This window comes from Drosophila subpulchrella, chromosome 3L, assembly GCF_014743375.2.
Source record: "Drosophila subpulchrella strain 33 F10 #4 breed RU33 chromosome 3L, RU_Dsub_v1.1 Primary Assembly, whole genome shotgun sequence".
Lineage (NCBI taxonomy): Eukaryota > Metazoa > Arthropoda > Insecta > Diptera > Drosophilidae > Drosophila > Drosophila subpulchrella.
In genome coordinates, this window is record NC_050612.1 from 1936777 (window position 1) to 1951287 (window position 14511).

General features: G+C 38.0%; 1 protein-coding gene across 1 annotated transcript; it reads left to right on the forward strand.

The window, feature by feature from the left end:
• Nucleotides 1–2896: 2896 nt before the first annotated feature.
• Nucleotides 2897–4029, forward strand: LOC119554869 (the record flags this gene model as incomplete). The annotated part of the gene is made up of 2 exons (XM_037865952.1): nucleotides 2897–3085; nucleotides 3982–4029. Coding segments are annotated over 2 exons (237 nt in total), but the record flags the coding sequence as incomplete, so codon positions are not given.
• Nucleotides 4030–14511: the final 10482 nt, after the last annotated feature.

Below are 14511 nucleotides of genomic sequence, written 5' to 3' on the forward strand. Positions count from 1 at the left end.
CCATTTTCTAAAATAGTTTTTTTTCGGTGTCACAAGAGGTTTCTTTCTTAAGAAAGCCCCTGACTACTTCACCAAGCCATGAAGCTTGCTCCAGAAGTTCATTTATTTAATGTTATTTTACCCGTTACTCGTTGAGTAAAAGGGTATATTGTATTTGGGGAAAATTATGTAACTGGTAGAAAGAAGCGTCCCTGTCCCCATAAAGTATATATATTCGTAATCAGCATCACTAGCCGGAAACTAAAAGAGATAGTGAGTTGAGATTTCAGATTTAGATTCCTTATTTTCTTACGCAGCGCAAATTTGTAAGGTGAACATGCCACGCCCGCTTTAGCACCCACATACTTCAAAAACTCGTACATGTGAACGCTGATATCTAGGAAACTATCAAGGATTAAAAATTGGAATTTAAGATTTATATTCCTTTGCTTCGAATGCCACGCCCACAAGCGTCCCAAAACTGTGGCTACAGTATTAGTGCTAGAAAAAAATGTTAACTGTGAACTGTGACTATATTGTGTAAAGTGGCCAGCGATGGCCTTTTGCTTGCCCATTTCAAATGTATAAGTCTTTGGTATTTTGTACTTTAAGTCTTGAGCAACGAGTCAATATATATTCTTTATTGTTAAAAGTTATATTTGAGAGTGTCTTAAAGTCTAGCGGCTCGCTGGTGTGTTGCCCTCTGACGCCGGCAGCGGCCAAGTATATAAGAATATCTATGCACTGACATAAGGCTGGTAAGCAGCGAGAGCGCTAGAGAAGTTGTGAATGCATATATCGGCTGGTTATGCAGTCAGGCCATGGGAATATGCTGACATATGTCTGGCTCTGAGGCGCGTTTGGGTAATCGTATTTCAGTTGGCCACTTGAGTTTAACGGCCGGGACTTTGTTTTTAAGTAAGTACACTCTAAACAATGATGCCCGTGGTAAAGTGGGTACTCGGTATATGCATACTACATCTCCCTCCATTTGAAAAATAACGTAATAAAAATAAGTTATTTTCTAATGATTATATCACTGTGGACGGCAGTACACGTAGTGGCGAAGCGCGCAAGAGAGCGTGCGAAGACAACTACTATATATAGCCGCAGAATTGAAAATCTGCCATTATGGTCCGATCGTAACGAGTTATACACCAATCGAAAGGTATTGCAAAAACTAAGAAAATTGCATACCAAGACTTTCGAAATATAGATATGTTTGGGAGAAAAAGTAGTGAAGGTGTAAAAGTAAAAATTTAGAAAATTGGAGCTGCTGGATACGGCGGGGATAAAAGCCCCCGTCTGTTTAGCTAGTTTTTTCTTACTGAGAATACGCGTCGAATGACACCTCATTTGTTGAAATCCGATGTCCCGTTCAAAAGTAAATTAAAAGAACAAGATTTTCTTCTTCTTCCCAAAATGAAAATGTTTGTGCCTTTGTGTGTGGGTTTGTATGCATCCCATCTTAGTTTTAGAGTTTTGGAAACCCTATGGCTTTTATAAAGTAGCTTGAAATAGAAAACGTTTGTTCTACGACTTTTGGAAAAACCTGCTAGTTTAGCTGAAAATCAAAAAAAAAAGAAAGGAAGTTAGCTTCGGCAAGCCGAAGCTTATATACCCTTGCAGCTTAAATTATTAAATTTAAAAACACAAAAAATGATATTCCCAATAGTACAAGATAATATGTCAAAAAACACCGAAGCAATAATTGGTTTTATATTATTTTCCTACCAATTTTCCGAGCGTTCCTATGGCAGCTATATGATATAGTCGTCCGATTTTGATAAAATTAAATTCGAAATTCAGAACTAATTAAAATATGTTATTTCCAAGCGTAGGAGGTTATATGTTAAAAAACACCGAAGCTATAATCTGTTTCATATTATTTTTCCACAAATTTTCCGATCGTTCCTATGGCAGCTATATGATATAGTCGTCCGATTTCGATAAAATTTAATTCAAAATTCAAAACTAATTAAAAAATGTTATTTCCAAGCTTAGTAGGTTATAGGCTAAAAAACACCAAAGATATAATTTTTATACCCTTTATACCCTTCGTTCGTTGCTGATAGCTACTTTAACCTAAACAAATAGGTAGCTGATATCTTGGTCTGCGCACATCTGCATATGATGAACGGGTCATAAACCATATGCATCCAGCCGACGGACGTGTCTTCACACCATTTGGTAGATGTAATTGTTTATTTATGCTATTTTCCTGTGATCTGATAATAAACCATGTTGTCCATTTGTGTCTAGACTAGTCCTAAGTAAATATCCCTGTAACCCCAAATCATGTATATAAACCCGGATCCATGCTCAATAAAATCAGTACGAAAAGAAATTTTGACGTATTCACTTCTCCGCAGCCCAATTTGTTCTGTACTTATTGCGGCGATTATTGCCACTGGTTCTGTACTTGAGGCACGCAAAAAAAACCTTTTCAGCAAAACCAGGTTTCGGTAGAAATCATACATTTGGTGACCCCCGACTTTGAGCCGCAACAATTGTTCAAATTGGGACACCAATTTTAACTTGCATCATCGATCATAGTTTGATGAACCAAAAGTCAATTTGGTAAAAATTTGAACCGCATATTTCGGTCAAATACAATATCCATTTGATCCGAATACAAAACTTTAATTACAGTCTTAAACGATCAACAAGGCGACCAAAACACGGTAAATTCAACCACTTTAGGTGTGCGATCAACTTGGCGATCAAACACTGTAAGGATCTACGTTGGGACAGGTTCTGATCAACCAGGCGATTTGAACCAGATAAACTGTTGTTCCACTGATCGATCTGTTCAAAGCCAATTTACATATATATATCCAACGGTGTGAGTCGAGGCACATTACAAAATACCTCTTGCTCGGATTATATAAAAAAGGTAAAAATGGCACCGAACAGCATTCATCAGTTGTTGACAGGACAGTTATCTACAGGAGAGCAAATTCAGAATGTCATTCGGAATTACAAAAAGGACTCCGTCGACAGGAAGACTAAGCCAGCCTACTACAGAGAACGTTTATTAAGGTTAGAATCCCTGTGGGATGAATTTAACTCCGGAGATAATCAAAAAAATAACCTCCTTAAAGGAGTCAAGTTAGAACACGACTATTTTAACAATGAATTTTTTAAAAAAACAAGGGAGAACGCTATAGTCGAGTACCTCGACTATCAGATACCCGTTACTCAGCTTAAGCGACCAAAGGGAAATGGAGATATGCAAGCAGCAAAGCGAGATTTAAATGCGCCACCTACCGGCGGAAGACAGATTTAAGCGTTGTGTGCGTTAGGGTAGGCGTGACAAATTCATTGTTCAATAGAATAAGTTAGCCGCGCACTTTGCTCTCTCTGAGCGCCGGCAGTGCTTTTCTCTTTGCCGCTAAGTTCGGCCGGCAACTATTTACATACACACACATACACGCGTAAAAACATTTCGCACTGTCTGGCTCTGACGTCATAGCTTTTTTTCTTGGGAGGTTTGTGGGCGTTAGAGTGGGCGTAGAAAAATTTTTTTTGGGTCAATCGATAGGTATGGACAAGACTAATACATTTCAGTTAAAATTTTCTATCTAACATCAAAACTGTAGGAGCCACAGTTTTGGGCGGTTTGTGGGCGTTAGAGTGGGCGTGGCACTCTACTGAAACAAACTTGCGCTGCGTAAGAAGCTCAGGAATCTGCTCGCCAAATCTCAATAGCCTAGCTCTCATAGTTTCCGAGATCTCAGCGTTCATCCGGACAGACGGACAGACGGACATGGCTAGATCGACTCGGCTAGTGATCCTGATCAAGAATATATATACTTTATGGGGTCGGAAACGCTTCCTTCTGCCTGTTACATACTTTCCGACGAATCTAGTATACCCTTTTACTCTACGAGTAACGGGTATAATAAAGCAACTGATTGAGGATTATAAGACAGAATTCAACAATTAGTTGTCACTCTTGGAAGCGCATCCACAGCAGAGGACATTGAAATAGAATCGATGTTCAGAGAACAAACGGTGTTGCTTGATAGTTTAGAGCGCATCATGAATAAAATGACTGAAGAAACAAAACCAAATTTCACCCCCGTTATTGCACAATACTGGAATGAAATAAAAAATATTCATGTCCAAATTTATAAAAAATTTAAGAACCCGAAGGAACTTGGATCTGACGACTTCAGATACATGGCAGCAGAAGATGCAGTCATAAAGGTACAAACAGAAATGTATGTAAAAAAGGAGACAACAAATAGTCCTCCAACAAATGCTGTTAAAAATGCATTATATTATCCAAAGGTAGCCATACCTTCGCCATTTATCGCTAACTGAGGCAAATATTCAACTGCGTGGAAAACACTTGATGAACGCTTCAACAATAAAAGAGTATTAAGTAATACTTTAATTCAAAAATTATTGGATCATTCATTGATAACAAATGATTCCAAAACAATTAAATTCCTGCATGATAATGTGAAGGAAACATTATCTGCTCTTAATAACATCGGCATAGAGACAGACAAATGGGATCCACTTCTACTCTGTCCTCTAACAAAAAAGCTTGATCGACAAAACCACTTGTTGTATGAGCAATCCGTTTAAAATACAAATTCAACCTTCTAGTGAATTTTTAAACTTTCTTGAACAAAGGTTTCTCACTCTTGAAGCCATTGGATCATAAAAGGGAAAAAACAAAATACACGTGCATCAGTTGGAGCTGAAACACAATATAACTGTTTCTTTTGTAAGAAACCAAATCACAGCATACATAAATGCAATGAATTTTTAAAGAAAACCCCTGCAGAACGTCTTCACTGGGTTCAAAAACAAAAATTATGTGTTAAATGTCTAAGCCAAAGTCACCCGTCAAAGACATGCACAAAGAGAGATTGCTTTAAATGCAACAAAAAACACAATACCTTGTTGCATTTGGAAACAAAACCGGACCTCTCGGATAGTATCATGGCCGCATCTGCGAGTGGAAAGCAATCCAGTTACATTCTCCTGGCGACTGCCCGAGTAATTATTCAAGGAGTAAATGGACAAAAGGCAGAATTCAGATCCCTGCTTGACTCTGGATGCCAAATTAATGCCATTTCCAAAAGAGCAATTAAAATGCTCTCACTGAATACCACAAATTCGATGCTGAACATAAGTGGCATTGGTGGAAAATCTTAGACTTCCAATGCAAGGATCAACGTTCAGCTAAAGTCAAAACAAGGCGATTTTAGTTCACGGCTTGAAGCAATGGTTTTGCCTCACATAGTCGCTGATCAACCAACTTATACAATTTCGACTGATAATTGGAAAATACCAAAAAATATAATGTTGGCTGACCATCAATTTGGAAAACCTGGAAAAATTGATATTCTTCTTGGAGCCGAGCAGTTCTTCAATATAATGCAAGCCGAGTGCATGAGCTTAAGGAATGGACTCCCCAAGCTACAGAATACCAAACTTGGATGGATTGTAGCCGGGAAAATTTCTGAGAGAGCTCCTTCATCATCAGTATGTGCTGTACTTTCGGAAGGAGAAAAGGTTGATGAGCAACTCGCTAAATTCTGTGAACTGGATCATTTTCAACCAGAGACAAAATGCTATTCACCAATGGAGAAACAGTGTGAAGATCACTTCCTTCAGAACGTTCAGAAGGCTCAGGACTCTAGACTAATTGTTAAGTAACGTTACTTCAGCGCTGGGGGAGAGTCGTGACATTGCCACGAGACGGTTTTTATCGTTGGAGAAACGATTGCAAAAACATCAGGCAATAAAAAAAGGTATATAGAGTTCATGAAGGAGAATGTAGCTCTTGGGCACATGAAGGAAGTACCCCATATACTTCTTCTGAAGTCCCATTACTTTATACCGCATCATTGTGTTCTCAAGCCCGACAGTCAGACAACCAAATTAAGAGTTGTATTTGACGCATATGCAGTAACATCTTCCGGGAAATCACTGAACGATTTAATGCACAAAGGTCCTGCAGTGCAAAACAGCTTAATGTCAATACTGCTTCGATTTTGAATGAATTAATATGTATTCACTGCTGACATTGAAAAAATGTACAGGCGGATTTGGATAAATCCAAATGATCAACAATATCAAATGATCGTCTGGATAAATGATCCGTCAGAAAGGCTTAAATTTTATCGGTTGAAAACCGTCACTTATGGCACAAAGTCTGCACCATATCTGGCAAAAAAATACTTGGAATATTTAGAAAGCAAGGAAATGCAGAAAAATCCAGGATCATCTGCTCTTAAAAATGATTTTTACGTCGACGACTGTATCACCGGAGCTGATACAATTCCAGAGGCCCTTCAAATTCAAAAGGAGCTTAAACACATACTATTAAGTTCCTGATTTAAATTAATAAAATGGTGAGCAAATAGTAACCATCTTCTTCAAGGATTGGATAAGGAAGATATGATTCCTACCGTACAATTTGAAGATGCTGCCTATGAAGACTGTAGCATTAAAACCTTGGGAATCACTTGGAATCCTACGATTGACAAACTCTGTGGACAAACAAAAAATGGTGACCACAGACAAAATAACAAGACGCGATGTGGTTTCAGAAATATTCAAAATATTCGATCCTCTCGGACAGCCATTTATCTTCGTGCAGTTCACAAGGATAAACAAGTGACTGTACAGTTATTATGTGCAAAGTCGCGTTTGGCCCCAGTAAATGCGATCACACTCCAGAGACTAGAATTGAAGGCAGCAGCTTTATTATTATTTATTATTTTATTTTTGGCAGATTCCGAAATTATGTTGTCCTGGATAAATAGCCCAAAGACAATAAAAGATAGATTTGTGGCTACTAGAATTACCACCATTCAAGAAGAATCGTTGCAAAGGGAATGGCGCCATGTTCCATCGGAAAACATCGCTGCAGACATAGCGTCAAGAGGAATAAGTGGTTCCAAATTCACCAATTTCAGTCTTTGGTTCTACGGTCCACTGTCCTTTTATGGTCCATCATCAAAATGGCCACTACCATTTGTTGCGTTATGCATTGTGGTGCCCAAACTCTATTAGCCACATCAAAGCAAAGATATTGGGCAATAAAGGCAAAAACAATACTCGAAATGTCATTTTAAAATGTGTCAAATGCACCAGAGCTAAACCAAAATTAATGGATCAAATAATGGGACGATTACCACCCTTAAGAGTCACACAAGCTCAACCGTTCCTTAATTCTGGAGTTGACTATTGTGGACCATTTAAGATTCACTACAAAATTCGTGGAAAGAAACCACATACTGCCTACATAGCAATCTCTTGTTGCTTTTCGACCAAGGCAGTGCATTTGGAATTAGCGATTTAACCGCAGAAGCATTCTTGACAGCACTTCGTCGATTCATAAGTCGTCGAGGAAAATGTCAGACTCTACACTGCGACAACGCTACCAATTTTGTTGGAGCAAGGAATAAGCTTCAGGAATTGGAAGAAGCTATCTTCTCAGAAAAGGCCAAAAGTCTATAGTGGAGACCTGCAATAACAAAGGCGTCAACTTTAAGTTTATCCCACCAAGAGCACCGCATTTTGGAGGACTTTGGGAAGCGGCGGTAAAATCGGCAAAACATTTATTGCTAAAGAATGTTTCTACAGCGGATCTGACCTATGAGGAATTAGAAACTATGATAGTGGAAATAGAAGCTATCATGAATTCAAGACCCTTGGTTTCGATATCGAGCGATCCAAATGATGTAACGGCACTTACCCCGGGTCACTTTCTATTTGGAGAACCATTAACCGCACAAGCAGATAGGGAGCCATCTCAGCAACCACAGTCATTGGGACAGAGATGGCAAGCCGTTTCCAAGTTAAAGCATGCGTTTTGGACTCAATGGTCAACTGATTATCTGCAACAACTTCAGCATCGTCAAAAATGGAGAAGATCCTCGGCGAACGTAAAGGAAGGAGTATTAGTGTTGATAATGGAAGACAAGACAATTCATGGCGAGGATAATTTGGTCAGAGTTGTAGAAGTCAAAACGATTAAAGGAATATTTAAACGAGATATTCAACATATCGCCCCACTATTCTCAGAAAAGGAGCCTGTTCTTAGGCATCCAGCTGCCGAAGAGGAAAATGAGAATTCACCTGATGAGAGGCAGACGAAAAGGTCGAAGAAATCAGCAATGCCTTCGCTGACAATGGCGTTAGTTGTTATGCTTCTTCTATTACCGTTAGTAGCAGCACAATCCATTAACGTTACTCAATTTGCATCGAAACCTGGAAAATTCTTTGAAAGGATTGAAAAGAGTCAACTTGCGAAAACGGATTGGACCTTAATTGTCTATTATAATTTGCAACCATACTGGAAGGATATGAGTACCTTTTAAATGGTGTTACGTGGGCATATTAGTGAGGGAGAGGCGTCCGATATTCAGGCACCATTTGCCGGCATAAGCTGCGTCGTATTCGGGTCGTGGGATTTTGGTAAGCCTCTCCAACATAACGAGAATAAATATTAAGAGTGCCTGGAAAATAATATTAGTTCATAAAGATCGTCAGTCGTCAGTCCACACTGCCCCACAAGCTTAGCTATCGCTTGATCGCAATACGATCGCGCTGTGTTTTGGCCATATTCTCTCCCCTTCACACATTCGTGTGCCAATGGATCGTCGCGGGCCGCGCAATACGATCCCCTATTGTCAAGGTTGTCCGTAAAAGCTATGTCATTGTTCTTGACCTACTCCACTTCTCGCGTCAGCACACCCCCTTAATAGAGCTCTGTCACTTCATGTTTTGATATTCTTTTACATTACAAATCGGCGATTGCCGTGGATGAATAACATAATGTTGGCTAAATCATATGGAAATTAAACTAATTGACAATATTTGGTTAGCGGAGAGTATCGAATTTACCACCTGTGAAGGTGCACACATCAGCAAAATGCTGACTCTTCACGACTACAAAACGTCGCTCAGAGAGCTCTTGCAATTGTACATACAACAACAAGGCTGATACTCGCCGCTGAAAAAGTTTATAGTAGTCTACGTCTAGTTTATAGTAGCACGGATATTTATATATGTAAATTATGTTTTTTGCTTCGGGATATATTAAAAAAAATCGATTTTTATTTTAATATACAGCGGAGTTTTTATTGGTAAAGTTCTTTCAAGTTAGATCCCCAATCTTAAACTGATTTTACAAAATGCATTATTCTTATAACTATGGCTTTTAGCGGTCACAGCGACGCGAGCAGCGAAAGTGGATTTTAATTGAGAATTTTGATTGGTCAAATCTGTGGCCCGATGAAACGGTTTCTAGGCTGCATCTTTTGTTTAATTAATTTGGATTGGTCAAAGCTTTTATGCTGACGAATGGGTTCTCAGGCTGGACCCTTTGTTTAAATGTTTGAATATTGTTTATGTCTACCGTCGTCGATAAAGGCGTGAGAAGTGTTTATAATTCTGGTGCTGCCGATTGAAGGCGTGGGAAAGATTTGTGTCTGAGGGGTTAAATGTTTATGTCGGATTGATTTGAATAACTGCGATAGTAGGCTCTGGACTTATGTTATTGACAATTGGAATAATGGGTATCTCGGGATATACAGGTTGTGTGTTGGGTTTGGTATCCAGGGTATTTGCGTATACGTCACTCGCCCCTCCTTTAGAAGATTCAACATCCTTGTTGAATTTAAACAAAATTTCTTTTTTGTTGGCTATGCGCCTATAGGTAAATATGATGTAAGTAGTAATGCTTAAAAGTATAACTATTAATATTGTAAAAACAATCCACTTATAAATTGATTCTTGTTTTTGTTGATAGGTAATAGAGTTTTTAAGTTTTAACAATCGTATTGGTTCATATAAAGTAATATTAGTGCTGGATAATATAATTTTATATTCTTTGATGTTGTAATTTTAATATCTCTTATTTCTAAAGTACATTGACTTAATTGTATTATATTGTTACCCTGAATTGTTTTGTTGAACATTTCGCAATCTTGATTAATTTGTGTCTCTTTTAAATTATAAGTAATAATGATGTTAGGCTCAATATATTTTAAAGATTCATTTTCTGATACAAAAGTGTGTTGACATTTCGCAAATTGATTAGTAAGGATTTGAGAGACACAAGGATCAGTGATCATACATTTTTGGTCTAAAATATTTGCTAATGAATTTGGTGAATTTTCCAAGTAAAATACTTTCTTTTCGTCATATACAAAATATTCATAATTATCATTTATATCAATTTGTCGGCCCATATTATATGGATATTTAATAATTCTATATTTTTGTGTTTCTTTAAAAGAAGTGGGTATATGGGCTAGAATAAAAGTGTCCTTAGTTTGACTGCTTAACCAAGATGAAGTTTTGATTGAGAGTAATTTTTCTTCGTTTATGTTCTCCAACTCTTCATGTTTTAGTATTTTAGGATTAAATATTCCAACTCTTGTTAATTGTAAACTCATTTGTAAGTCTTCAATGTATTCTAGGAATATCTTTAAGGAATATCTAAAAATGTGCAAAGCTTTTTCTTCTTGTTTATCTTTCACGAGTTTGTTTATATCTTTTGATTGTTCATTTATGTAGGATTGGGGAGTTTAGTATTAGTGTATCACCCTTGCAGCGTAAGAGTAACAGCGACATCAACGGTTTAGGCCCTGTACCTTATTTTGAATTTGAATTGCTCTCCTACAGTCCGCCTTTTATTTTGTTATCCAATACTATTTATTGATGGACGTTGATGCACTACGAGCAGTACAAACAAGTGGCCCAACGACACCAAGCACGTGCTTGTTACGCGCGGGGCCCTTTTATCAATTTGGGCAAAAATACGAGTTCGCGAGGAAGATACAATAAACAAATAGAGACGGAACACAAATGAAAATAAAAGAAGCATCTAAGAAAGAAGCAAATGAGTTAAAATATTAGTTTTTAATACCGGGATAGAAGTTGAAGTGCAAAGTAAATGATAAAGGTTATTATAATTATTACATAGAACGCGAAAGGGCTCGTGCAGACAAAAATTAGATGTACATCGTGGCAAATTTAGGGGATAATAATTTCGTGTAAGTCTAACAGGAACATTGAAAGTTAGGCGGCTTACAAGTTCTACAGAATCAATATCACCTCTTATAAGATTTTGCATAAAAATAGTACCAAGCATTGTTCTACGATTTGCAAGGGTAGGTAAATTAAGCAATAGTAATCTACTCTGATAGGAAGGTAGCCTTACGTTTTGATCCCAGTTCAAACTACGAAGGGCAAAAAGAAGAAATTTTTTTTGTACCGACTCAATACGGTCAATGTGCACTTGATATTGTGGACTCCAAACCGAAGAACAATATTCCAAAACAGGACGGACAAGGGAGGTAAATAATAATTTGGTTGTATAAGGGTCATCAAATTCTTTTGACCAACGCTTTATAAACCCAAGAACACTCATGGCCTTGCTGACAGTGGACATTATGTGGCAGTCAAATTTAAGTTTTGGGTCCAGAAGAACGCCTAAGTCATTAACTGAATATATGCGGTCGAGTGGCGTATTTTTAAGAGAGTAACTAACAAAAGTAGGAGTACCCCTATGAAAAGTCATAACGTTGCATTTAAGGCAGTTCAAATTTAAAAGGTTATACTCACACCATCCCTGAAAACAATCTATATCTGACTGTAAGTTGAAACTCGACGCTGTATCATTATGTGATAAACAAAGCTTAACATCATCAGCATACATTAGTACACGAGAGTGTGTTATGATAGAGGGAAGATCGTTAATAAACAAAGTAAACAGCAAAGGGCCCAAATGACTACCCTGAGGCACTCCAGATGTCACATAGATCAGTTTTGAGGCAAAGTTCTTGAATATAACCCTCTGAGTCCTACCATTCAAATAACTTGAAATCCAAGTTAATAGATTACATGGAAACCCAAGCTGATTTAATTTAAATAAGAGAAGAGAGTGGTTGACAGAGTCAAAGGCCTTACTAAAATCGGTGTATATAACGTCAGTCTGCATTTTATTCTTAAATCCATTAATTACAATAGATGACAATTCCAGAAGATTGGTGGTGGTCGATCTTCGCTTAACAAAACCATGCTGACACGGTGATATTAGCGAGGAACATAAATGTTGCAAATGAGAAGTAATAATACGTTCAAATGCTTTAGGAATTGCCGACAATTTAGAAATACCTCTGTAATTCTGGGCATCCGCCTTCGCACCCTTTTTGTGAAGTGGAATGATAAAAGAGTCCTTCCAGATAGTAGGAAAAACTGACGATGAAATAGATAAATTAAAGAGTTTAAGAATCGGTTTACATATGGTTGAAGCACAAAACTTAAGCACACACCCGGGGAGTCCATCAGGACCGGGAGAATAAGATGGCGTTGTTTTTTCTAAGTCTCTTACGAGAGAAATTTCCGTAATTTCAGGGGTAAAGATACAATTTGCCTTATTTAAGGGATTAGGGTAGTTAGAATTTGACCAAGCAGCCGAACTATAAGTAGTTTGGAAAAACTCGGCAAATAAATCAGCAATTTCAGAATCCGTCGATGCCTCCATTGAGTTAAAACGTACCGATGAAGGCAATGCTGACGACTTACGCTTGGCATTGACAAAGTTATAAAACTGCTTCGGATCATTTGAAAATTCAAATTTACATCGACTTAAATACATAGAATAGCAATGACTATTGAGAACATTAAAATCCGATCGAGCCACCACATATTTCGAAAAATCAGATGGCGCACCCGATTTCTTATACTTTTTATAAGTGTTTGTCTTAAGGTTTTTAAGTCTTTGAAGCGCATTGGTAAACCAAGGTGGCCTGTTTGTCTTTGAAGGAAACCTATCAGGAACGCATTCATTAAAAAAGGTATTTAACACTATATAGAAGTGTTCAGTGGCACTTTCAATATCCATACAATTGTACAATTCTGTCCAATTATATTGAGAAATCATGTCGTTAAGTTTTTTATAGTCACATTTTCGGAAACATCTCACTTTAGTTTGAGAAACTAAAGGAGAGGGGGTATCAACGCATGGGAGGCAGATTGTCAATTCCATTGTTGGATGATATCGGTCTTCAGGTACAACAAGAGCGTCAATTCTAGATACCGTGACTTCAGACGGGTCTGAAACAAACACGAGATCTAGTTGTCTATTTAATGAATTCCGTATAAAGCTTACTTGCTGTAACGATAATTCTAGAAGACCATCTACAAAATCATGGGCGGATAGAGGTATAGCGACTAGTGAGTCAGTAGGAGGAGACCAAGAAATATCCGGGAGATTAAAGTCACCCAAAACAATCAAAAGGTCACTATTAGAAAGAAGCGATAGAACAGATTTTATCGCAGACAGGTGGTGCTCATAAATTATTATATCAGAGCCAGGTGGAATATAGGAACATGTAACAAATATTGAAAATGACTGCAAGGAAACTTTCACACTAATAAATTCAATTTCATTAGGAGCATCAGAGTGAATTCTCTCGGATGTTAGGCTAGTGCTAACGGCAATCAGCACACCGCCTCCCCTACGTGAGGAGCGATCGGTCCTATAGGCATTAAAATTGTTAGACAGAACTTCATTGTCAGATATCTCTGGTTTCAGCCAAGTTTCCGTAAAAGCCAAAATATCAGCAGTAAATGCAGAGGAGTCAGCATAAAGCTTGGGTAGCTTCATATTTAGTCCCCTAACATTTTGATAAGCCAAAAATAAACTTTTTAGTTTTTTGGCGCAGTGGAAGGTCTGTTATTTGTTCTCGGTTTATTGGGAACAAATTCTTTTATTACTAAATCATCATTAAGCCAAAAGCTTTCAGAAAGTAGTACCTTAAACACATCAGGCGGAGCAAATATTTTAAAAGACGATATACTACGAGCATAAGAAAATCTAAATTGTTCAACTGAAATATTCTCGGATGGGAATTTTTCACGAATAAATTCCAAAACATCCTCAGATGTGGTATCTGGGGTGAATCTCGAAACAAATAATTGTTTTCTATGTGGAACAACTGATAATTTCTTACGTCCCCCAGCAGCAGATTGCACCTCACTAAGCTGAGAGCCAGAAACAGTAACTTCTGTACCTATAGGTACGGTCGGCACCGTAGCCGGCACTGAAGGTTTCTTTACCACCCGACTTCGAGAAGCAGTGACTTCACCTGAAACAGCTGTATCCATAGGCGCAGTAGGTTCACTTACCACAGTGTTAACAGAGACTGCTGCAGCCACCAAGTTCGGATTTGGGGTGGATACCGTGACCGTATTAACTGCCGCTAAGCTGGTTTTTTTACGTTTAGGCGACTCAGTTAGTAATTTTTTATTATTAAATTGGGCACAAACGGAATTGAACCCCTCATTGAGCTGTTTAAAAGCACCAGAGAGATTCAAAAGGCTGTCTCGAGTCTGCTTCATAAAGCCGCTCATCTCAACAACCATTTCCTTGCAGGATCCGCATGACCACATGAGTCCAGAATTCTGATCAATGAAGTCTTTGACTCTACCAGTAAATCCTGCGCATTTAACGTGCATCATCGATTCACAGAGCCAGCAGAAAATAAA